Source organism: Eschrichtius robustus, chromosome 12, assembly GCF_028021215.1.
Source record: "Eschrichtius robustus isolate mEscRob2 chromosome 12, mEscRob2.pri, whole genome shotgun sequence".
NCBI classification, from domain to species: Eukaryota; Metazoa; Chordata; class Mammalia; order Artiodactyla; family Eschrichtiidae; genus Eschrichtius; species Eschrichtius robustus.
The window spans coordinates 24,128,312-24,154,984 of NC_090835.1; the positions used below are offsets into that span (position 1 = coordinate 24,128,312).

The following is a 26,673-nucleotide window of genomic DNA, read 5'->3' on the forward strand; positions in this document are numbered from 1 at the left end:
TGATTACTCTCTGCCTCCACAACCAGACTCTACGTTCCAAGCAGGTAAAACCAGTGTCTAGTGTTTTCACCTTTCTATTTCCGTGCCATACCAAGCACGCTCCACCCCAGGGCCTTTGTTCGTGCTGCTCCCTCTGCCTGGAACACTGTCTCCCGGATGGCCACATGGTCCACTCTCTGACTTCCTTCAGGTTTCTGCTCAGATATGAACTTAACCATGAGGCCTTCCCCAACTCCTTCACACAAAATAACAGTCCCAACTCAGGGCATCACAATTCCCTTTATCTTGCCCTGCAGAGCACCTCTACTATTCAAAGACTCTATTTTCTTCATTTTTGTATTGCTCCACTAAAATGGAAGCTCCACGAGAATAGAGCTTTTGTTCATTTCGTTGACTACATTTTCCTTGGAAGCTCACCTGTCTGGTACATATTAGGTGCTCAGTAAATATTTATTGAATGAATGGCTGAATCAGTACCTAGTGCTTAGCAAATTGTCATCACATAGTAGGCACTCAGTAAATATTTTTGAGTGAGTAAGTGCCTGTATGAAGAAGTATAGGTGCTGCTCAGAACATTTAACCTCCTTGTAAGTCATATAAGGTATATAGAATAAAAAGGGGGTTTCAGCCATTTTGATTGCATTAAGCCAATATAGGCATACCTCGGAGACACTGCGGGTTCAGTTCCAGACCATTGCAATAAAGTGAACATCGCAATAAACCAAGTTGCAAGGAATTTTTGGCTTCCTAATGTCAAAAGTTATGTTTATACTATACCATAGTCCATTAAGTGTGCAATAGTATTATGTCTAAAAGAACAATGTATTTATCTTAATTAAAAAATACTTCATTGCTAAAAAATGCTAACCATCACCTGAGCTTTTTTGCTGGTGGAGGTACTTGCCTTCATGTCGATGGCTGCTGACTGATCGGGGTGGTGGTTGCTGAAGGCTGGGGTGGCTGTGACAATGTCTTTTTTTTTTTTTTTTTATAAATTTATTTATTCAAAAAAAAAATTTATTTATTCATTTATGTATTTTTGGCTGCGTTGGGTCTTCGTTGCTGCACGCAGGCTTTCTCTAGTTGTGGCGAGTGGGGGCTACTCTTCGTTGCGGTGGGCAGGCTTCTCATTGCGGTGGCTTCTCTTGTTGCGGAGCACGGGCTCTAGGCGTGCAGGCTCCAGTAGTTGCGGCACGCAGGCTCAGTAGTTGTGACTCACGGACTCTAGAGCGCAGGCTCAGTAGTTGTGGCGCACGGGCTTAGCTGCTCCGCGGCATGTGGGATCTTCCCGGACCAGGGCTCGAGCCCGTGTCCCCTGCACTGGCAGGCGGATTCTTAACAACTACACCACCAGGGAAGTCCTGTGGCAATGTCTTAAAATAAGACAACAATGAAATTTGCCACACCAATTGACTCTTCCTTTACCAAATGATTTCTCTGTAACATGCAATGCTGTTTGATAGCATTTTACCCACAGTAGAACTTGAAGCCAACCTTCTCAAACCCTGCTGCTGCTTTATCAATTAAGTTTATGTCATATTCTAAATCCTTTGTTGTCATTTTGATAATCTTCACAGCATCTCCTCCAGGAGTAGGTTCCATCTCAAGAAACCATTTTCTGTGCATAAGAAGCAACTCCTCATCCATTCAAGTCTTATCCTGAGATTGCAGCAATTCAGTCACATCTTCAGGCTCCACTTCTAATTCTAGTTCTCTTGCTATTTCCACCAGAGCTGTGGTAACTTCCTTCACTGAAGTTTTGGACCCCTCAAAGTCATACATGAGGGTTGGAATCAACTTCTTCCAAACTCCTGTTAATATTGATATTTGACCTCTATTAATATTGACCTCTTCCCATGAATCTTGAATGTTCTTAATGGCATCTAGAATGGTGAATCCTTTCTAGAAGGTTTTCGATTTATTTTGCCCAGATCCATCAGAGGAATCACTATCTAGGGCAGCTATAGCCTTATGAAATATATTTCCTAAATAATAAGACTTGAAAGTAAAAATGACTCCTTGATCCACGAGCTGCAGAATGGATGCTGTGTTAGCAGGCATGAAAACAACATTAATCTTGTTGTACGTCTCCATCAGAGTTCTTGGGTGACCAGGTGCACTGTCAATGAGCAGTAATATTTTGAAAGGAATCTTTTTTTTCTGAGGAGTAGTTCTCAACAGTGGGCTTAAAATATTCAGTTAACTATGTTGTAAACAGATGTGCTAGCTGTCATCCAGGCTTTGTTGTTGCATTGATGGAACACAGGCAGAGTAGATTTCGCATAATTCTTAAGGGCCCTAGGATTCTCAGAATGGTAAATGAGCATTGGCTTCAATGGCAAATCACCAGCTGCTTTAGCCATAACAAGAGAGTCAGCCTGTCCTTTGACGCTTTGAAGCCAGATATTGACTTCTCCTCTCTAGCTATGAAAATCCTAGATGGCATCTTCTTCCAAGCGAAAGTTGTTTTATCGACATTGAAAATCTCTTGTTCGCTATAGCCACCTTCATAAATTATCTTAGCTAGATATTCTGGATACCTTGCTGTAGCTTCTACATCAGCACTTGCTGCTTCACCCTGCACTTTTATGTTACACAGATGGCTTCTTTCCTTAAGCCTCGTGAATCAACCTCTGATAGCTTCAAACTCTTGTTCTGCAGCTTCCTCACTTCTCTCAGCCTTCATAGCATAGAAGAGAGTTAGGACCTGGCTCTAGATTAGGCTTTAGTTTAAGGGAATGTTGTGGCTGGTTTGATCTTCTATCCAGACCATGAACACATTCTCCGTATCAGCAGTAAGGTTGTTTCACTTTCTTATCATTTATGGGTTCACTGGAGCAGCGCTTGTAATATTCTTCAAGAACGTTTCCTCTGTGTTCACAACTTGGCTAACTGTTTGGTGCAAGAGGCCTGACTTTTGGCCTATCTATGCTTTTGACTTGCCTTCCTCACTAAGCTTCATCATTTCTAGTGTTTGACTTAAATGAGAGACATCAGACTCTTCCTTTCATTTGGACACTTAAGAGGCCATTGTAGGATTATTAATTGGCCTAATTTCAATATTGTTGTGTCTCAGGGAAGAGGGAGGCCTGAGGAGAGGGAGAGAGACGGGGAACAGCCGGTTGGTAGAGCAGTCAGAACACACACAACGTTTATCAGATAAGTTAACTCTTACTTGGGCATGGTTTGTGGCCCTCCAAAACAATTACTATAGTAACATCAAAGATCACAGATCACCATAACAAATAAAATCATAATGAAGAAGTTTGAAATATTGTGAGAATTACCAAAATGTGACACAGAGAACTGGAGTAAGCAAATGCTGATGGAAAAATGGTGCGGATAGATTTGCTCAAGTCAGGGTTGCCACAAACCTTCAGTTTATGAAAATACAGTATCTTCAAAATGCAAGAAAACGAGGTATGCCTGTAGGTCAGTGAAACTTTGTTACAGTTGTTGGTAAGACTAGAATGCCTGAGCAGGAGTGGAAACTGTTAAACCCTTCCCTTCCCTTCCCTTCCCAGACACCTATCAGACCCACCTCCCTGCTCTTCATATAGTCACTCAGCTGGCAGCTTTTGTTGTCCTGCAGTTTCTTGCCAAGAACAAAGATTGAAAATCTCCCAGAGAGCAATTAGTGTCAGGGTTGACCAACTGGAAGCCAAACCCTGCAGCTATTTTCCCCGCATTCCTCAACTCCCAGGAGGGCTCCGGAAGATGAGGAACAGAGGTTAGAGGGCAGGGTTCTAGAAGTTTCTTTCTCTTACGAAAGGCTGAGTTGTGTGGGTGGAGGAATTGTATAGGGTATAGAGCAGAGAGCACTGGGTCTGAACCTTTGGGAGATGGATTTCCTCTGCCTCTTTAAACGTTTGGCCTTTCAGTTACTAATGATACTAAAGGGGCTATATGGTTTCTTCTGGAGCTGTGTCAGGATTTGTTCCATAAATTACCTGGGAGGATGCCATATGCAAATTCAAGAAGAAATAGCAGTCTTCATATTCATGGGGACAGCTTAGTTATCCTCAAAGGGAAGGGAAGGAAAAATAGGTATTTTTTTTCTTAATAAAGTCTTTCCTATCAACTCCCATATTCCACGACTGTTCTTCCTTAGTAACAGGTTGGGAGCAGCCTAGAAATTTTACTAAAGCAATTTAGCCTGAATTTCAATATAACCTCACATAATAGTTATAGTGAATTGCTAGACTCCTTTGGAAGCTACTTTTTTTTTTTGGCCGTACCACGCGGCATGTGGGATCTTAGTTCCCTGACCAGGGATGGAACCCGCAACCCCGGCAGTGGAAGCACGGAGTCTTAACCACTGGACCACCAGGGAAGTCCCTGGAAGCTATTTTAAAGATCTGTTCACAGGATACTTTTCCTGGGATGTAGAAAGACACATATGGTGATAAAACTATGATGGCTGTCTCCCTAAACCCTTTGCTTTTAATGAAATGATCATTAGGAAGACAAGCAACACTCAATTCACATATATACAAAGGAAAAAAAGATCAAAGTATATATTAATCTTCGTCATCATATTTAGGCTAAGTGACAACTTATATAAAAAGTATTACATTATAACTAACAGCAATTACACATAGTTGATGAATGAGGACAGCGAGTCTTATACAGGTTATAAAACTTGCCTAAAGATAACTAGTCATTATGTGACAGCACAGGGCTTTGATTCTAGAGCTGCTAGTTTTGAAAGTCCATACTCTAAATCAGGATGCTGTACTGAGTACTGGTATTTCATGTAATATTTATATTTTTTCCTTTGTAAATTGTATCGTATATCCCAGCACATTCTATATTATTTTAGTATGCCACCTTTTTAAAATGGTGTCAGGGGGCTTCCCTGGTGGCGCAGTGGTTAAGAATCCGCCTGCCAATTCAGGGGACACGGGTTCGAGCCCTGGTCTGGGAAGATTCCACATGCCGCCGAGCAACTAAGCCCATGTGCCACAACTACTGAGCCTGCGCTCTAGAGCCCACGAGCCACAACTACTGAGCCCACGTGCCACAACTACTAAAGCCCGCATGCCTAGGGCCTGTGCTCCACAACAAGAGAAGCCACCACAATAAGAAGCCCGTGCACCGCAACGAAAAGTAGCCCCTGCTCGCCACAACTAGAGAAAGCCTGCGTGCAGCAACAAAGACCCAATGCAGCCAAAAATAAATAAATAAAAATAATTCTAAAAATAAATAAATAAATAAATAAAATGGTGTCAGAGTGAGTTTTTAAATTTAGGTAAAATTCACATAACATAAAGTTTGCTATTTTAACCTTTTTTTTTTTTTCCTGGCCTCCTGGCTTGCAGAGCCAAGGATTGAACGGGGCCACTGCAGTGAAAGTGCCAAGTCCTAAACCCTAGACTGCCAGGGAATTCCCTATTTTAACCATTTTAAAGTACACAATTCAGTAGCATTTAGTACATTCACAGTGTTGTGCAACCATCACCTTTATTTAGTTCCAGAACATTTTCATCACCCCAAAAGGAAATCCCATAACCATTAACCAGCACTCCTCCTCCTGCCTCCCCACAATTCCTGATAACCACGAATTTGTTTCTTATCTCTATGAATTTGCCTGTTCTGGACATTTCAGATAAATGGAATCACACACTATGTGGTCTTTTGTATTTGTTTTCTTTCACTTGACATCATGTTTTCAAGGTTCTTCTATTTATAGCGTATATCAGTCCTTTGTTCCTTTTTACAGCTGAAAAATTTTCCATTGTATGGATAGCCACATTTTCTTTATACATTAATTTTTTTGATGGACTTTTGGGTTATTTCCATCTTTGGCTATTGTGAAAATTGCCGCTATGAACATTCATGTACAAGTTTTTGTTTGTACACCTGTGTTCAATTCTTTTGGATATATATACCTAGGAACTAAATTGCTGGATGGTATAGTAATTCTGTTTAACTTATTGAAGAGCCATCAAACTGTTTTGCACAGTGTCTGCATCATTTTACAGTTCCAGCAGCAATGCATAAGTGTTCTAATTTCTTCGCATCTACACCAACATTTGTTATCTTCCACGAAAAAAAAAAATTGTACACAGCCTAGTGGAGGTATAGTAGTATCTCACTGGGGTTTTGGTTTGCATTTCTCTAATGACTAATGAAGTTAAACATTATTTTTTCATGTGTTTAGTACTGTTCTTTTAAAAAAAATTTAATTCTAGAATAGATAATAATAAATAATCTAAAATTTTAGATTTATAGAACATTTGCAAAAATTATATAACAACATTTTAATAACACAATCTCCATATCAAATGTACTGGAAGGCATTTCTCTGCCTCCTCTACTTCTTCCACCTTGAGTTTTTAACTTTTTGATAGAGAAATATGTCATTGGAAAATATTATAGTTATTGATGAAGGTTCTGATACATTGTCTATTTTGCTTACAAAATCATGGGGGTAGATAGTATTACAGTGACATTAGAAATTAATAAATGGTGGTACATAGCACAGTAATTAAGAACATCGTCTGTCTTAGTCACCCCAGGTCTAAATATACTGGCCATGTCATCTTAGGCAAGGTATCTAACCTCTCTGAACCTCAGTCTCTTCTTCTGCGAAACAGGGATAGCATCTACCTCATAGTGTCATTATGAGGGTCAATTGAAAAAATGTATTGAAAGCACTTACATGCAGTATTTAGCACTCAATAAATGAGGGATTTACTTTGTTTGTTTGCTTGTTTCTTAAAGCACCAAGCAATCACCTAATTTATCTGTGTTCCCATAGTTGGTCAGGATTTATGGGATACCATCATTCTATCTCTGCATCCTTCATTCATTCATACATGTATTCATTCATTGTTCAAATATGCATTGGGCCCATATTATGTGTTAAGCTGTGGTCACAAAGCTGCAAACATCAATAGCATTAAGAATCAAAAGTCTGGAAGCAGAGAAACCTAAGATTAAATCCCAACTGCCACTTCCTAGGTGTGTGATCCTGGGCAAGTCACATAGCATCTGTTTCCTCATCTATTAAGTGGGACTGCTAATACTCCCTGCCTCATAAGGTAGAAAGGATTAAGTAAGTGCATCACTGAAAGCATTTACCAAAGCATCCGGCACACTGAGCACTCCCTCAAAATATGTTAACCACCAGAGATTTAACAAGTTAATAAATGCAAAGATTTAGAAGAGTACATGACACATTGTAAATATGTCTCAGTATATTTTGTTTGTTTTTTAACCACTGAAAAACATATAACCATTCTTAGCTTGTAGGTAATACAGGGAAAGGTTAAGAAATAAATTTGGCTGTGGGCCATAACACAAGGCATAGTGCATCATATGAAGGAAGGATAAATATGGTTTCTTGAAACTTTTGTTTCAATTATTTATATACATGTTTATGCGTGTATATGTGGTGGTAAAACAAAATGCATTTCTTATTCTGAACAGCAATCAAAAAATTTGAAAACATTAACCTAGAGAAGGTTATCTGGAGAGCGGTGTCATAAATGCCAGCTTGCCTTAGCAGGTGGATCACATAGCTTTACTAGTTTTAGGCTTTAGTGGTATCAATTCAAAAATGTAAAGTCATACCAAAGTGATAGATTAAAAGGAAATTAATAACTGAAGGGGAAGTTATTTAGACTAGGGGTCTAGTCTAAAACAGAGTAACCTAAGATTTAAGCAAAGAAAAAAAAAGAAAGAAAAAGAGAGAGAGAGAAGAAGAAAAGAATTGCTATCTGTCTAGTTTTGCTCCCATCACTCAGCTGTGAGTGTTCCCAGCACTCTCAGGATTTTAGAGGAAAGGTCACAAGATCAAGGTCAAACATCTGAAAAATGCACATGCTGTGCGTTTGGAAGCAGAAACATTCCCAAGCATATGCCAGCTTTTAAGTTCACTGAAGCAGGGAACTAACTTAATGATTAAAACTGCAATGTCTTCCAACACTTAGCTTAATTCAGCAGTTCTCTGCTGCATGTAAAATCCTTGGGGTACCCAAACTCAGGCAAGCTGAATTTCTCAGCCAGGAGTGTCAGGAATGTTCAGGATACAAGCACGCCAAATTTGGGCACTGATTCCCTGGGGGACGCTGCTCTTAACCACTCCCGGTTTGGCTAAGCCTCCCCTCACCTGGGCAAGAGTCCACAAAAATGAGTTTAAAATTCCAGGAATGTGCTAAATCTGGAAAGTGAATAACACATTTTTTGGGGTCCTCATTCATCTGGCTACAAGGTTTTATGGGGAACAATTTTCCAAAGGTGGTACAGTTAAAGGAGCAAGGTTGCTCAGATTCCAGATTGCTGAGTCATTTTCTAAAACTCTGCCTAGTGTTTGCTGGATCGGCTTTGTGGCAAGACAGGGTTGTCCTTTATGGAACCATATATTCACACTGTGGGCAACTGTAACCATCTGGGAACTCGGTGAATGGTTCCATAAAGCACACCTTCAAGTATCATAATGTGATCATAAAACTGGACATTGTCTTTCACTTATTAAAATACGATTAAAATAAATTATAGGTGGAGGATACAAGAAGTTCTTCTAACAATGGCACCTTTAGTTTCTGAAGACATATTTGTGAATTACAATCCTCCCGAAAGAGATGTCCACCAGGATCACCCTAGGGTCCCTGGCATTGAACTTACCCAACACTATTGAACTGGTATGTTTTCTTGTCTCAGTATCCAATGAGTATTCGATTAGGAGGTAAGCTTCCTCCAGCAAAAAAACAGCGTGTCTTTTAGTGCTGTACCATCAGTGCCTAGTAGGAATTGACAAAATAAGTATTTCATGAACATCTGTTGAATGAAAAAATGAATGAAAACAATCTGCCAACTGTCATGGGCCATCTTAGAATACTTAATTTTCTTTTTTAGTTTAGCTTCAGAAAAATTTAAGATTCATTTCAGAATATTTGAAATTGATGTCGTGTAGTTTAACAAACCATCTGTATTAAACAAGTGTAACACTTGACTGGCTTCCTTTGTAAAGGGTACAATTCTGCACTACTGCCAGCTTCAGAATATCTTCAAAATAGCTACCAATGTGTGGGCCAACCACTGCAGTTTCGATTGAAATCAAACTCACACTACGTTTGAATTCTTGGAACTCTTAGTTAACTGTGGAAGAGGCGACCACGATCGGAACTTGTAGAGGAACTCACTTTAATGAGGTTTCCCTGAGTCGTCTCAAGTCCACACATACTCTGCCAGGCTTGATCAGGCAGCCAATCATGTCTGTGACTCATTTGTGTTTATTCTCAAAGCTACTGAAAAGTAGGCAGACTCCGTCTACTCTCCACAATTGAAACTGAAGGCTTTAATACAGACTGAAATGTCTCTCATTGCTCTTCCCATCTGTTAGTGAAAAATCTCCTTTATTTTGGGATTGCTAAACCTGGATGACGTAAGTTGCACGTGGCTATCTTTCCCGGCTGTCGGGAGAAGGCCAATCTGTATGTAGCAGGAGGGGATGAGGGCAACAGAGGAAAAAATAACCAACAGATGGAGAGAGAAAGCTGAGGGCATCGCTTGGGCCTCTTCATCCAGCCTTGATGAAAACTAGTTTCATCTCTACTCTTGCCAGTTATATGGAGTAATATATTTCCTTTCTTGCTTAAGCTAGTTCAGCTAGGTTTCTGTCACTGGCAACCAAAACATCCTAATACAAGTAATTACTTCAGCCCCGTTCAGAATCCTAAATGATCACTAATAGGGCATTGGTTTAATACATTTTGGAACATTCAAAGAATAGAATATCATTGAGCTAACAAAAGTGGTCAGTAGAGGTTTATATTTAACAAATAGAAAATTGAGGATATATTGGTAAGTAATAAAAGGTATAAAGGATTATTTTATTCCATAAATTAACTGTAAATCCCAAATGGGGAGAGAGGGAGAGAGAGAGACAACTTAAGAAAGTAGATTGCATGCACGTGTACATACTTGTATTGACCAAAGTCCAGGAGGAGATAGATACACCCAAATGTAGAAAGTGCTTATCTTGTGGTAATACAATTTTTTTTTTTGGCCACGCCCCAGGGCAGGTAGGATCTTAGTTCCCCGAACAGGGGTCGAACCCAGGCCCCCTGCATTGGAAGTGTGGAGTCTTAACCACTGGACCACCAGGAAAGTCCCTTGTGGTAATACAATTTTGAATAACTAAATTTAATGTTGCCTTTTTAGTTACCTATTTTTAAAATTGTTCTGCAACAACTTACATTACTAGGGTATTTTTAAAAATATGGGCATTCCATCTTTGATTTCAACGTGTATTTTCCTTCTCTCTCATTCAGTTCAGTTTCCGTGCAATAAATTGTTAAAAACATACAATAAAGAAGAAGACATATAATGAGTGAACACCTTCAATAATAAAATCCTGTATTATTTAAGCATCTACCATATTCCAATTACTATATTTTCATAGAGTTGGTGGGAGATGAAATAAAAGAGATACAAATATCTATTAGGAAGAAAATGCAAACACCCTGTTCTCAAGGAATTAACAATATCATGAGGTATATGTTCAGTGGAATTATGTAGGATGATATGCTACATTACAGCTGAACATTTTGGAAATTTTAGGAGAGATTCCCATGATAAATTCTTTGGTTTCTCTTGCTTTCTCGGACCCAATGTCAAATTTCCAATCTTCCAGTTACCAATATTCATTTTTTTCCCATGGAAGTGAACCAGAACATTAGCCAGTATTAAACTCTCTTCCTCCTCTGGGGTATTAAAATAATAGTTCACATGTGATGTCTTGAAAGGTCACAAGAATTAACATTTTATTTATTCTTGCCTAGCTGAAAGGACTAAAGGGAGGGGTACCATGGTCAGAAAAAACCCATCTGCCTCCCTGTGAGGAAAAGAACAAGTTATCAAGCGAATCATAAAAGCCTCTCCAGGAGATGACTTGGAAAGTTGTCCTGTCTGTTTCCTTCAATTTGAACTAAGGGCTTTAACCTCCTCTGTTGATCTTCTGCTCTAAATTACCAGTTTGGCGTCAGTTACCTTTCTTGAATACGAAATATTTACCTTGATGTCTATAATATACGCCTCGATGGCATTCTTCAGAAACTAAAAGATAACCAATTTTCATGTCCTCTTCTGCCCCACACCAACGAACTTATCTCCCATCTGCGCATTTTCAGAAAAAGGAGGTAAGTTACCACTTTAGACTACAATAATGATTTCCTTACTCACAACTAGAAAACTTTGAAAAGAAATGTTATTTGTGAGAAAGAAAAGCAATGTACAATTTATATTTGTGGATTTTTTTTCTTCCTTTTAGTTCACCTAGCTATATGAAAATTAAATCATCATCTGCGCAGAGTTCATTGTGTCACAGTTTACTTCTCATCTCGATCCACTGTGTTTATTAAGAGTTCATTGTTGAAATGCTTCCGCAATAACAGTTATAAGGCCATTTGGCACGTCGCCTGTACCGGAGCCCACAGATCTCCAAACACTTTAGAAATGTTTGCAAATTAATCCTCTTTACATTACGGTAAATTATTCGATCTTCAGAGCCTACAGAAGGGGAACTGGAGATTGGATTCTGGAGTGGAACACTGTATTCTTCCAGTTTCAAGGGAAGAGATAGCAGGGTGACTTAATTGATATGCACACACTATGTGGCAGATTCAGGAGCCAAAGGATGCTGGTACCCAAATATGCTAGATGGTGGATGGCCACGTCCTACACCTTCAGAGTGCAGTGGTTCTCAGAATGGGCTTTGGTTTGTGCCTCTGGGTTCACATCCTAGCTTTATCACTTCCAAGCTCTTGAGCAAGTTTCTTTACTTGCCTAGCTTCACTTTCCTCAATTGTAAAATCAAGGTCATTCATGCAAATCAAGGTCATACCTACCTCACACGATTGTTGTAGTGATTAAATAAAATAATGCACATAATTATCCTGGCACACACGGTAAACCTCCAAGTTAGATATTTTATGGCATTATATTGTCCACTGGAACGTATTGTCAAAGTCACAAGGTAAGTGAGAGAAGCCAGAACACTAGGATCCCACTTTACATCTATTCAAGAAAAATATACTCCAAGATAACTATAAGCTCTTTCAAAAAAACAATCTATAAATCGGTTCTAGCCACCGCATCTAAATGGGCTTCATGCTGAAGGCCATATATTATCCAGTTTAAGATCACACTTAATCCGGGCATTCATGCATTTTCATTAAGTGTGTATGGTGCATACTCCCCTCAAGGCATGGATTTAGGTGCTGAGGATTCAAAGGTTGGAAAAGGATAGATATGATTTCTGCCTTGAAGTTGTTTCCAATCTGGGACATAGGCACTGCACCAGGAGAAACAGAGTAGACAGAGTGTCAGAGGAGGAGCAGAGAGCCTGGGAATATCATAAACTTAATGAAAAATTGACAATCTTAGCTGCACCGGAGGTTCAAATTACTTCTTTTTATGTTCCTGGATGATAATATGTCTCTCTATACCTCTCTCCACCCTGCTGTCTGTACCCTTAGGTATCCCTTCTTTTTTGGGGGGTTATTCCACATCTAAAATCTGAAGTGGGCTAAATTCCAAGTCCTTTCCTCTTCTCAGCCTCAGAAACACGTGGAATCCTGGAGAGGGAAGGTGGTGCTCTGCCAGTGGGAGGAATCGCAAACCACTTGGTCTTGCCCATCCTTTGGACTCCTCCAGGTGGGAGTGAGGTAGGAGGTAGGGGACCAGTGATTGGAGGCAGGTGGGGGAATTCTTGGCAAGCAATCCTAGAATATGGGCTGCAGAAGTGAGGAACATACAAGGTCAAGCTTACCGGTGATTTGTAGGGGAATCTGTGATTTCAGTCTAAGGTGTTACACAAAAATGTGCATTTGGGGGGAAGGATTCACTCACCAAATACTTGAGCATTAACCAGGTACCAGGCACTGTTTTAGGAACTGGGAACGCACCAGTAAACCAAACTTCACTGCCCTCCTGGAGCTTACACTCTACAGGAAGATGTGGACCACAGGTTTCTTCTCCTAAAAGGATCTGTGATGTAAAAAATGCTCAGGAATCAAGATGCTAGACTTGTGGCCTTCATGTTGTATACCAGCACCACTTCAGGGGAACCTTAGAAGTCCAGATGATAGAACCCATCCCTAAGAGTCTGACTGGCTACATCTGTGTTTGGTTTTGGGAATGAACCTTTTGAATTTCTCACTCATCTTGATTCAGTCAAGTTGGAAACAAATGGGTATCTTCCAGGAAAAGAGGCTGAAGACAAAGTTTCCCTCACCAAGAAGAGCCATGGAAAACTGGCCACTTCCTTTTTTTACAAATACTACAAGGCAATAGGATTTTTCAGTTCTGGATGTCTCAAGAGAGAAACAGCAACATTCTTCTTTTATTTATATTGGCTTAGAATAGCACCCTACAAACAGTGCTTTAAAATATTTAAATGTATGCCTATATATTTTAAGCTTTAGAAAGGAGAGGAGGAATTATCATCATCTAACTTGAAACCCCAAATGATTCCTAATTTTTCCAACTACTACTATTATTACTAATACTACTAAGTTTTTATTATATGCCACTTTACAAGTGTTCTCCCTGTAATACTCCCAAGAATCTTGTGAGGTATTGTTATACTTACTTAACAAGGGAGAAACGAAGGCTCTGAGGGGTCCCGGCGCTTGGTCAAGGTCACACAGAGATTGGACCGGTGGGAACCTAAACCCCAGAGCCCGGCTCTCAACCGTGACCTCTGCAGCACCGCATTCTTTCTGAGTCCTTTACAATCACCTCCCTTATTTAGCACTTGAAATCTCTCCTGTGACCAAAGATGAATAAACAAGTTATAAATCACTGAGGGAAAGAAAATGCTTGGGAGACTATCGCCCAGGCCAGATGGGGAGTATGTGGGGAGTGCAGCCTTGCCGGTGCACGGTATTCTTTCTGTCCGCAGCCCCCGAGCACGTTCCGAAAGCTAGCAGGGATAGAAACTGGCTCTACCTCAGTCCCCGGAGCTGCGAATTCCGAGAGGTGGCTGCCGCGCCCACGCCCCCGCGGGCGCCAGGACTCGGGTGCAGATCCCAGACCCAGAAGTGATCCTTATCTCCTGGCCCTGGGGCGGGTCCAAAGGTTGCCCAGCTCAGCCAGGAACTTGAGCCCGAGACAGATGCATGGCTCCAGAAGTCTCTCCCGGCGAGAGAGTTAAAGAGCTAGACCCCTTTTCGGTTGAAGACCCGAACCCCCTCTTGCCTTTTGGCTTCTTTCCCTCACCTATAGTTTTCCCCTGTGTCCAAAAAAGTTGGCCCCAAAGTGTAAGGGTGTGTGTGTGTGTGAGCGTGTGACTCTCCAGGGATCCCAGTTGGGAGACCCAGGGTACACTCACGGTCCCCCTCCACAGGATCGCAGACCCACGGGCAGACCCCGCTCCAGGAGCCGAACCCGAGGGCTTTGTGCAGGCGGCGGACAGAAGCTTCGGGGTCGGGTACTGCGTATTATATGGAAATGCGGCCGGGGGCGGGGGTGGGGGGCGGCAGACAGTGCGGGCTCGGTGACCGACAGCGGGGCCAGCCACTGGCCGAGGGCGGTAAGGAAGCTTAGGGCGGCGTGAGTGCGTGCGTGTGTGCGTGAGTGTGAGCGCCAGGGTGAGTGTATGAGGCTCCCCAACCCCCACCTGTTTGAAACGGTTTTAAAATGCCAAAGCCAGACTGCCTATGTTTTCAGAAGTTGCAAACGGTTGGAGGAAAACACTTGCGCATCCCGCAAACTCCCAAAGGGATTTGTCGAGGCGTGGGCACTGAAAGAAAAGGAAGAATAAGAGGGGTGTGTGAAGGGGGGGAAAATTGCCTGCTTCTGCTAGAGCGGCTTTAGGACCCAACGGGAAGCACATTGGAATCTCTCCCTTCGGGAAGGCGGGGTGGGGCGGGCCGGCCGGCAGGCGGCCGCGGGGCGCATGCGCGCGCGTCTCCTCTCGCCGGCCGCTGCGCTCGGCGGCGCGGAATAGAATGAACTGTAACAAAACAAGCCGAGCCTTTGTATCTGCTTAAAGGGGACGCAGGCACTTCCCTCCTGTCCCTCTCCCCCGCCCCCCCGACCCCCCCCCCCCCCCGCCGCGCTCCGCAACCGCGTATCCAGGGCTCCCAGCAACTGGCTGGAAGGGCTTCCCTAACCCTCAGGAACAGCCCGCCAGCGAGGAAAGGCGAGCCAGGCGGGAGGCAAAGAGGAGACACCGCATTTCTAAGAGGCAAGAAAGAAAGGAAGGAAGGAAAAAAATAACCCAAGCGGCGCAGAGTGGACTCTGGTCCCGGAGAGCACGGTCAGGCGCCGGAACGTGGACCTAGAAGCACCGGAATGCAAACAAAGCTCGCGGGCGCCTGTGCAGGGCTCGCGGGGAAGCCCAGAAAGTTTGTTTTATGATGGCTTGAGTGCGCGAGTGTGTGCAGGGAGCGAGTCTGCCAAGTTTCTCTCTCCCGTTGCGTTATTTGAGGGGAGATGTCTCTCCCTTGAACCAGCGTGGGCTTGGGGGCTTGTGCTGTGGAAGGCACCTGTCTCTCATTTTATTGTTATTTTTTTTGGGGGGGGGAGGAGGGGCGTAAGTCATCATGTCGAAAGTGATCCAGAAGAAGAACCACTGGACTAGCAGGGTTCACGAATGCACCGTGAAACGGGGACCCCAGGGCGAGCTGGGGGTGACGGTGCTGGGGGGCGCGGAGAACGGAGAGTTTCCTTATGTCGGAGCGGTGGCGGCGGCCGAGGCGGCGGGGCTTCCTGGCGGCGGCCAGAGCCCTCGGCTGGGCGAGGGGGAGCTGCTTCTGGAGGTGCAGGGGATCCGGGTGTCCGGTTTACCCCGCTATGACGTACTGGGAGTTATCGACAGCTGCAAGGAGGCCGTCACCTTCAGAGCCGTCAGACAAGGTAAGACGGGACGCGCCTCCGGGAGGCGCCCCCAGAAAAGGGGATCGGCCTGCGGAGGCTCCCCCCGCCCCCCGACTCGATTTCCCGCTTTTCTCCTGCGAATGCGGCTTAGAGGGGAAGTTGAGGCCGTGCGCCCTGTGATAGCGAAATATACAAAGTTGCTGAGAGGTTGTGGGTTGTTTGCTCACCTGCATTGGGAAGAGGGGCTTGGGTTTGCGCGGGGAAGCGCGGAGATTTTTCCCAGTCCTGGTTTGCCAACCTGTTATCTCCGCCACCAAGTGCAGCACAGCTTGCCTGCACCTGGAGGAGAGTTGGCAGGGGCAACGTGGACGCTCTCCTGACTCCCTGGGCGAGTGTTGCAGCAGGCGCAGTTGCTGCGTTCTTTGGCCACTTGTCTGTTTTCAGACCTGGAGAATGGGTACGAATGGAGGTGAGGGTCTTTGGGTGTTGGGCTTCCTCCATCAGAAAATCAGCGTCACCCGCGACCGCCCAGGTGAGTCCGGGCATCACCGCCTGGCAGTTCCAAAGCCCGCCGCCTGAAGATCCTGCATTCACCCCACAGCAGGATGACGCATGTGTCTCGACCGTGTGGCCCGGCCCCAGGCTCGTGGGTGGCGGTGGGGGGAGAGAATGGAGAGGGTATTTCAGTGCTACTCAAGCCCAAGTTTATACTGCCACCAACATCACCAACATCACCACCACTAAGACCGTCATCATCCCTGTGATGATGGTGATAGCTGCTATTTCTTGTTAGCTTACTACGTTCCAGGCTCTATGTAAAATGCTTTCCTTGCACTATCTTGTTCTGATTGACAACAGTTCTGAGAACGAGTTGTTCTTATAAACCCCATGTTACAGATAAGGAAACTGGGACTGATGTTGGTTCAGTTACTTGTCCAAGGTCACACAGATGCCAAGAGTGAGGGTTTGAGCCCTTGTTGCAGAGCCTTAAGCACTGAGGAGGAAGCAGTGGGGGAATGACCGTGGGAGCCCCGAGGAGCGCACTTGAGAGGAGGGAGTGGAAGCAAATTCATCTCTCAGAAGCCCGGAGAGTGATGACCTTTATGATGGCTGCTGGTGGGGGCGGGGAGCCCCTTACATCTTAGTTCGGTGTAGGCATGGGGCTGTCCCTGATACAGTCCAATAGAGAAGGACTGGACTCCCTTAAAGGGAGCCCTTGTACGACCATGCACCATGACGCAGGTTCTCCCCCGTGAAAGCGCCAGGTTGAGCCCTGGTGAAAAGTTCCCATATGTGCCTGCGCGGGCTTGGAAGGGCAAGCAGCAGCTGGAGGAATGTGTCAGAGGAAAGAAGGGTTGGGCTGAGCTAGTCCTCTTTTGGAAACAGGCCCGTTCCAGATGAAACGGAGGAGGGGGACAGGGAGAAGAGCTGGGCCTTTTGGTAGCTTTGGGAGCTGAGGGACTGACGGTTATGGAAAGCTCCTTCCATTTATGTCCTCATTGTCCGCTTGCACACCTCCTCCAAGAAGCCCTCAGGCATCCTGCCCAGATGAACAAATCCTTCTTCCTCTGGACTCCCCTAAAGGTGTATCTTGTAGTTTTTTACTTACTCTGAACTATGTTAGTTCCCTCCCCTCATTTCCACACAAGGTGGTAAGCTCATTGAAGGGAGAGACTGTGGCTCATTCATTGCACATCTCCCCAGCTTTGCTTGAGGTCCATCACCTTGCCTCACTTGAGAATGTGTCCTCCCTCATCTGTAAACTGGCTTTCTTGTGTCACATAAACTAATAAGCACAAAGGGTGCAGAACAGTGCCTGGCACATAGTAAGTGCTCAATAAAGATTAGCTATTATTGTTATGTTTAAAGTGAATTGGGGCAGTTATTTATTTCTAAGTCTAGCTTTTAGTGTCAGGAACCTGAATTATGAAGTTAATACCAGTACCTGGATTACTAGGACTTGATAGAACTGTAGAGAAAATACTGTAGCATTTGACGGGATCAGCTGCTGGTCGCCGTGCAGGGGCATTTTGGAGAAAGGGCTGGTGGAAGGACCGGCAGGAGTTCCTGCATATCCTGTGCGGGGGTCTACTGGTGTCTAATGGGTCCAGTGGGGGCTTGTTCTCAGTGTGCAAGCTACTGCATGTGGCTGAGCCTCCCTCCATCAGTTACCAAAGATTGGGAGGCATCGTCCCAGGGCTACCTCATCATGGCAGTCTGGAAGGGTTGGTCAGCTAACAAAGTGTGTTTGGAGTCAGGTATCTCTGGGTTCGAAGGAAACTGTAGTGTCTCCCCATCTTATTTCCTTTCACCCGGAACTATTCTGTGTGCTCCGTAGGAATGCTCATAGAACGTGTGTGTGTGAATATGTGTAGGCAAATCTACTTGTTCTTCTTGTAATGGGATAGAATAAAGATATGGATGGGGACGCTTGAATGGCCTGGAATCCACCACAGTGTAAAAGCTACTATTTCCTGTAATGATTACACAGGCACAGGTAGCTCTTCTAACATCTTCATTACAGAAAGACGGCACTAGAAAGCATTTCACCAGCCTTCTCTTTTATATTGAGAATAAGATTTAAATTATACTACGAAATTGCTCTTCCTGTGCTTTCATTACTGTGTTTTAATCATATTAGATAGGCTTCTACTTGGTACATGGTAAAGGAAAATGTTACTTTTGTGTTGTCTGCACCTTGAACTAGCCACTACCAGGGACACGCGTCACTCTGGGTGCTGTCTGTATGAAAATGCCACGGTCTTCTTGTGGGAGAAGATTCTGCTGTTTCTATTTCATGGCAACTCTGAAAAGATGCACAGACCAAAATAGTCTGTAGCAAATGGTATTATGTGAAGCAGGACTGGATTGTGAAAGAATCAAGCTAAATGGATCTACCAGGTTAGAGTTGATTCATTTTAAATGGAGAGGACAGTCTTTTGTCACAAAAGTGCCTAAAAAGAATGTACAAATACATATATATGTTATATAAAATATGTTACTTTATATATATAATAAAGCATATATATGTACTATATATACTATAGGTATATATTTACCTGTAATAAAATGCGCAGATCTTAAGTATATAGTTTGATGGGTTTTGACAAATGTATATTCTCATGTTAGCTTCACCCAAATCAAGATACAGAACATTTCCATCACCCCAGAAATTTCCCTCCTGTCCCTTTCTAGTCAGTCCCCCCCCACCTCTTCCAGCGGCATTGACTGTTTGATTTTTCTCACCATGGATGAATCTTGTCTGTCATTGAAATTCATATAAATGAAATAATGCAATGTGTACTCTTTTGTGTCTGGCTTTTTTCACATATTGTGTGTATCATGGTTGTTTTGTGTTGTTGAGTAGTATTCCATTGCATACATATACCAGATTGTTTATATTTTTGCTTGTCAATGGACATTTGGACTGTTTATTTTTTCATCTATTATGAGTAAAGCTGCTGTAAATGTTCCAGTTCTGCCACGTCTTTGCCAATCTTTGACCTGGTCTGTCTTTTGAACTTTAGCCATTCTAGTGTAGAAAAAGCGGAAAAGTACAATAATTCCCCCTTATCTGTGGGTGATACGTTCCAAATTAGGCACAGTAAGAGATTAAAAACAACATGAGATAGAACAAATTATAACTATGTAGTATAATAAAAGTTATGGGAATGTGGTCTCCCTCTCTCTCAAAATATCTTACTGTACAAATTTATTGCCTTTTCCATCTTAACTAAGCACTTATCATGCACTATGGCTACAACTTGTGCAGTTTTAAGTACGACAGCAAAACTAGCACATATTTCTTTTTTTTTTTTAACATCTTTATTGGAGTATAATTGCTTTACAATGGTGTGTTAGTTTCTGCTTTATAACAAAGTGAGTCAGTTATACATATACATATGTCCCCATATCTCTTCCCTCTTGCATCTCCCTCCCTCCCACCCTCCCTATCCCACCCCTCTAGGTGGTCACAAAGCACCGAGCTGATCTCCCTGTGCTATGCGGCTGCTTCCCACTAGCTATCTATTTTACATTTGGTAGTGTATATATGTCCATGACACTCTCTCACCCTGTCACATCTCACCCCACCCCCTCCCCATATCCTCAAGTCCATTCTCTAGTAGGTCTGTGTCTTTATTCCCGTCTTGCCACTAGGTTCTTCATGACGTTTTTTTTTTTTTCCCCTTAGATTCCATATATATGTGTTAGCATACTGTATTTGTTTTTCTCTTTCTGACTTACTTCACTCTGTATGACAGACTCTAGATCCATCCACCTCACTACAAATAACTCAATTTCGTTTCTTTTTATGGCTGAGTAATATTCCATTTTATATATGTGCCACATCTTCTTTATCCATTCGTCCGATGATGGACACTTAGGTTGCTTCCATGTCCTGGCTATTGTAAATAGAGCTGCAATGAACGTTGTGGTACATGACTCTTTTTGAATTATGGTTTTCTCAGGGTATATGCCCAGTAGTGGGATTGCTGGGTCGTATGGTAGTTCTATTTTTAGTTTTTTAAGGAACCTCCATACTGTTCTCCATAGTGGCTGTATCAATTTACATTCCCACCAACAGTACAGGAGGGTTCTGTTTTCTCCACACCCTCTCCAGCATTTATTGTTTCTAGATTTTTTGATGATGGCCATTCTGACCGGTGTGAAATGATATCTCATTGTAGTTTTGATTTGCATTTCTCTAATGATTAATGATGTTGAGCATTCTTTCATGTGTTTGTTGGCAATCTGTATATTTCTTTTTCCTTCTCACAATTTCACAGATAGAAAATTCATTCTTACTGTAGATCTTAGCATCCACAGCATACGATTTTATTAAGTCGAGAACATTCACCTTTTCACTTCAAGGAAGCACTTTACGGCTTCTGTTGGGCAGATCCGAACTGCCAGCATCACTCCTCTCGTGCTTTGGGGCCATTATTGAGTAAAATAAGCGTCACTTGAACACAAGCACTGCGGTACCTGGATAGTCAATTTGATAACTGAGCTACTAAATAACTAGTAGCAGGATACCCTGGACAAAGGGATGATTCATGTCCTGGGCAGGACAGAGGGGGAAGGCGGGAAATTTCATCCTGCTATTGGTGTACAATTACAAAACACGATTTTGTGTTTTTCTGGAATTTTCTAGTTAATATTTTCAGACCGTGGTTGACTGTGGGTAACGGAAATCACAGAAAACAAAACAGCAGATAAGGGGGAACTACTACAATTAAGGAAGTTTAGCTCTAGGATATAGCTAGTATTTTTTGAGCACTTGGTTTAGGAAGTGCCAGGCCCTTGGCTAAGCTAGTGCTTTATGGGCATTTTGTTCTTTATTCCTCTCAACTGGACTCACGTGTCAGAAACTGAGGTCCAGAGAGTGTGGGTGGCTTTTCCAAGGGTCATACAAGTGGGTGAAGTAGAGCTGGAACTCAGCCGTGTTGGATTTCAAAACCCATGCTTCTAGTTCCTGGGTCATTGAGTCTCAAAGTAGGCTCCCCAGACCAGTGGTATTAACATCACCTGGGAACTGGTTAAACATGCAGATTCCCGGGCCTCAGCCCTACTGATACCTGAACTTAGGAGGGTGGAGCCTGTGCCGTGTTTTTAACAAGGTGACTCTGATGCATGCTCAATTTTGAGCACCACTGGCCTAGGGTATGGACTGCATTGAAAATATGGCATCGAGGGGGGCAGGTGATCTGTGTTCTAGAACAGGCTAGGCCACTAGTGCTGTCATCTCTGGTGAGTCACCTCTTTGGGCCTTTCTTCATACCTAAAATAAGTAGATGTATCCTTTTAGGTCCTTTGAGCTCCTAAAATGCTAAGATTCCCTGAATAACCCAGACTCCAAAAGTTTAGAAGGGTGTGATTGTAGTTTCCCAAACTGGTAATATTGTAGGTCACACTTACATATTTTTGTAAGTGAATTTTGTGGCTTTGCAAATTACCCAGGAACCAAACTGTCCCTCCACTTTTTTTATAGACAGAACGGAGGCAATAAATAAGACACAATTTAAAAACCACAACACCACCACCAGACCCTTCCCCTCACCGTAATGAGGGACTTAGGACCACATACAATTGAATATAGTTCTTTGTGCCCTTCTGGGTTTTGTTTTGACATTGTGTGTTTATTTTGACCAGTTGGAATATATTACAACAGCTCTGTAACAAAATAATTCTGTTCTCATTTTGAAACACAGCTCCATGTCTTGCTTAGTTTCCTGTGCATTCTGCTTCGGGGTCTCCGGTCTTGCTTTTTCTCTGCTTCCTCCCCACCCCTACACTCCGCCAGAATGGTCACAAGATTGACTCCTCTCCTTAGTGTCTCTTCAGAAAGACCTTCTCATCCGGTGGTGTGCTGCTAAAGGCTTAACAGCCGGCTCCGGTGGAGGGGAGACTGATTTGTAGCATCACTGGAGTTGGGAAGAGATGCATGTAATTGGTTCTCCAGAGCCAGTAGGAGCTGGCCCCACCATTCCACTGACCCCATATAAGATAGCGCCTTGGATCACATGCCATCCCCTCATCGTAGTTTGTGTTTCAAAGCTTTGACATAATTTCACATTATTGGGCTTCCCTGGTGGCGCAGTGGTTAAGAATCTGCCTGCCAATGCAGGGGACACGGGTTCGATCCCTGGTCTGAGAAGATCCCACATGCCACGGAGCAACGAAGCCCATGAGCCACAACTACTGAGCCCGCGCACCACAACTACTGAAGCCCGCACGCCTAGAGCCCGTGCTCTGCAACAAGAGAAGCCACCGCAATGAGAAGCCCGCACAGCGCAATGAAGAGTAGCCCCCTCTCGCCACAACTAGAGAAAGCCTGCGTGCAGCAACGAAGACCCAAAGCAGCCATAAATAAATAAATAAATTTATATATTAAAAAAAAAAAAACCGTGTAATTTCACATTATCTTCTTCTTTTGCTTCTTTATTGTCTGTCTCTCTTCCCACTGGAATGTAAGGTCCATGAAAGCAAGAAGTTTATCTCACTTGTTCACCCCTCTATTTCCCAGCACCTAAAATAGTACCTGGCAAGTCATAGGTGTTCACTAAAATTTGTTGGCTGCGTGAATGAATTTTCTCTTGTTGCTTCTTATTCGGATGGTAAGTGCAGACCAGGACATGCACATCTTTCCTTCTTTCCTCCCTATTCGTCTTTGATTTCTTGTCATTTAGGATCCTAATATGTTCATTTTCTCATCACCAGATTTTACAATCAGCTGATTCTCAGTGTCTAATAATTTATACCGAGCTATAAATAAATAAATGACTGACAAGGCTTAATGAATTGTATTTAAGTATTTCTGCCTGTTGACTCCAGGTGGAGTTTAAGAAGTGAAATTTCAGATGTTCATTCAGCAAGCAGGATGATGAGGAGCTTTTCTGTTTTCTGTTCATGCGGGACCTGGTCTATGTCAGCATCCAGAAGAATGACACGTTACCTCCATTTTCTTGTAGCATTGTCCCTGTGTACAGTGTTTCCAGCTGACAGCAAACTGGATCTTTGCTACAGAAAATAGTCTGATTTTTGTCCCCTCTTGCTCTTAAACTGTGCTTGGTGTTTACGTCTTTTTTTTTTTTTTAACTTAAACTTTCAAAAATCAATCTATTTTTGTTCTTGCTGCCAAAAGATCACTCTCTGAAGGATATTTTTAGGTTACATTGTGGAACATTCTACGGCTTTTACAAAAAATAATGCAAGGACAGGCAACCCAACATGTCCATTGTTTCTGGAGGCCTCCCTTTGCCAATGGCTGTGTTATTTAAAAATAGATTAGCTTGACCTTATGATGCAGTGGCATACAGTTGGCTCACTGCATTTGTTGGCATTCATTACCCAGCTAGTTTCGGATGGCAGAATTGATGATATCCACCAAGGGGAATTAAGTGGTTTATAAGAGAAAACATTCTGACATCTCCTTACCACAAGGGTTTACATGAAGGATGTTGCTTTATAAACGATGGTTATTTAATGCAAAACACCAGTCTCTGATCTTAGTGGTCCCTTCCTTGAGTTTGTATATATGTGTAACAGGATATACTGATTTTGTATACACTGAGAATAAAGGCTGTCAAATTCGTTAAGGGCTGACATTCATATCCTAAAAAAGTAGGTTACTGCCTTCCTGCCTGTCTTTATGCAGCTCATATGTGAGATCTATAACCTTGAAAAATCCTTGGTAAATATTGGCGCTTTGCTCTACTGCACCCCTATGGATGTCGACATCCATATAGTATGTCTGGTGGATTTGTTTTGGTGTGTTCACAGCTGAACCCCCATGATGTCAAGGACAAGCAAGTGATGCTGACTTTTGCTTTATAGTATAGGGGCCCATGGAGGGTCCAGCGTGTTCTGGATGTCATCCTTTCTGAAGGCACGTAGCAAACATAATTTGAACAATGTCTTTTGTTTTATTTTATTTTTAGCCGTGCCTCAAGGCTTACGGGATCTTAGTTCCCCGACCAGGGATGGAACCCAGGCCCCCGGCAGTGAGAGCGCCGAGTCCTAACCACTGGACCGCCAGGAAATTCTGAACAATGTCTTTTATGATTAAATACTAATCTTCTCTTTTTATAGCCAAGTGATTAAAGTATGGAGTAATCCATTACATACAATCATTTCTCTAGTCCCTTTCTCTGAGGGGAAACGGAAGTCCTCCCAGTGACTCACAATCTGTCCTGTGACTTGTCTTCTCTCTCCCTGGCCGTGGCCTCCTGGCCCGACCTGGACACCTGGGAGGCTTACTCTCTCACGAACTTCAAGTCTTTCCCACTTGCCTTGTCATTCCCTATTCCCTCCTCTGCTTTATTTTACTTTATCATATGTCGATCATTTCAAAATAACTAAGTTCCTTGTTTTGTCTCTCTTTCTTTAATATAAGCTCCGAGAGGGCAGGGCTGTTGTTGATCCCAGTACTGAGAATGGTGCCTGATGCATAGTAATTGCTCCAGTATTTCTTGAACGTCCACTGTCAGATTTAGAACTAGAATAACTCTCTCCTGAGCTCGGTTGCCTCTGAAAATTCCGATATTTGAAAGTCTCTGAAAATGTAGGTACTTTGTGATGGATCGCATTAAACTTGATAAGGGTTTAACATTTGCAGTCCATGACTTGGGCTAAATAGAGCTTCACTGATTGATCTAGGAATATTCTTGAAGACAGTGAGCGTTGCTGGCCGGGCTCAAATGGTCTTTATTTTAGGGATTTAAGGCAGCACCATGCTGAGTCTGTCAGCGAACTTTGCACACTCTCTCACCCTCCAGCGGACTGTGAGATGTTCTTCTGGGCACCATAAGCTGTGTGTATAGACTTTTCCTGTTACCATCTGCAGTGTGGTGAGAATGAGTTACGTAAGAGAATTACATCCTCCCGGCTCAGGTGTCAGCCCCATTCCTATTGCCAACAGAGCCATTAGTGTGCGCCTTTAACGGAATGCAGTTATGTTTTCCACAATAAGGCTAATCTTTCAGCCCATTGTGAGACTCGAAGCTCTCTTTATGGACAGTGGCATGATGGTGCAATTAAAAGGCCATTATGCCCTGATTACAAGCCATGTTTCACAAGTATTGCCATATACAGTGTTAACAGGACTGCAGTGCCGCTCGTAAGATAATCCACAAGTATCCATTTATTGATGTGTTGTAGATCGGCAGGTTTTGGACTCAGGCTGATCGGGGTTAGAAACCAGGCTTTTCAATTTAGTAGCTGGGTTACTCAGGGCGAGATACTTCCCCTCTTTCTTGCAAATGGGGATAATGATACCTAGTACCTGAGGCTGATGGAGGAATAAAATGAGGAGATTGAGGTAAACCACACGGCACAGGGCCTGGCACGTGTTGAGCGCCCACAAAATATTGGCTTCTGTTATTGCTTGAATGTTCCCTGTTGGAAAGCACTTGGGAGGGAAGAAAGAATCTCTTGAGAGACAGAGATTGTGGTACACAGTTCCCTGGAGAGCTTTTCAAGTCTAGAAAAAGCCCTCATTTTCCTGCCTGATTCAGATGCCACTATTTAAAAAGGCTGAGACTGGATTAGTTCAGACAAGTAAGAAGGAAACCTCTAGATTTCACCGTGTGGTAGAGGTCTGAGCTGCCTGAACTTCTACGTTGTCACTGGTGATGAATTGATTCTAATGATCGTCATCGGGACCCAGGTTCAGTAATGTGTAGAGGAAGGACAGGTCCTCTCCTTACTCCCTGGAGGTCCTGGGCAGGGCAGTACCAGCAAGGGTGATCCTTGAGAACTTGACACTGAGGTCCTCTGATCTTCCTGGCACCATACCTGGGCTCCCAAATCAGGAAAGGCTGGGGAGGCAGTAGGGCTTGGTGTTATAAGGGTTTGGAGTCAGGCTGGTTAGGTCCAACTCCAGCTGAAGAACCATGGGCATGTTAGCCCCCCCAGAACCTCAGTTGTTCCGGTTGAAAATGAGAATAATACCTACCTCATAGGGTGGTTGTGAGGATTAAATGAGAAAACGTATGCAAAATACTTTGTCCTCTGCTTGGCGTGTAAATAGTGCTTACTGCAATACCTACCTAATAGCAGCCATGTTCACTTTCAGTTGAGACGTGAAGACCCATCAATGATTTCCTCTAAAGCAGTGATTTTCAACTGGGGGTGATTTTGACCCCCAAGGGACATTTGGCAATGTCTGGAGACATTTTTGGTTGTTACAGCTCAGGAAGGGGGAGTGCTAGTGGCGTTGAGGGAGCTGAGGCCAGGGATGCCGCTAAACTTCCTGCACAGTACAGCCCCCATGGCAGAGAGGTGTCCAACCGCAAATGGCACTAAGGCTGAGGCTGAAAAACTCTTCTCTAAGGTATAACT

At 43.3% G+C, this 26,673-nt stretch overlaps 1 protein-coding gene and 1 long non-coding RNA gene across 9 annotated transcripts in view; one reads left to right on the plus strand and one right to left on the minus strand.

Moving 5' to 3' along the window:
• Positions 1–1,047: 1,047 nt before the first annotated feature.
• LOC137773986 (uncharacterized) lies at positions 1,048–14,435 on the minus strand. Its single transcript, XR_011075771.1, has 6 exons — positions 14,342–14,435; positions 13,601–13,777; positions 12,859–12,996; positions 11,023–11,124; positions 8,632–8,747; positions 1,048–3,089 (listed from the first exon to the last, which is right to left on the minus strand). It is a non-coding gene; the product is annotated as an uncharacterized lncRNA (long non-coding RNA).
• Positions 14,436–15,557: 1,122 nt separating this feature from the next.
• The window catches only part of MAGI1 (membrane associated guanylate kinase, WW and PDZ domain containing 1), a 618,481-nt gene continuing 607,365 nt past the window's right edge, over positions 15,558–26,673 (plus strand). For all 8 annotated transcript variants that reach the window (XM_068557284.1, XM_068557286.1, XM_068557287.1 and 5 more), the window contains exon 1: positions 15,558–15,870. In XM_068557284.1, coding sequence (XP_068413385.1) covers positions 15,558–15,870 — 313 coding nt within the window. The remainder of the gene's footprint in view (positions 15,871–26,673) is intronic.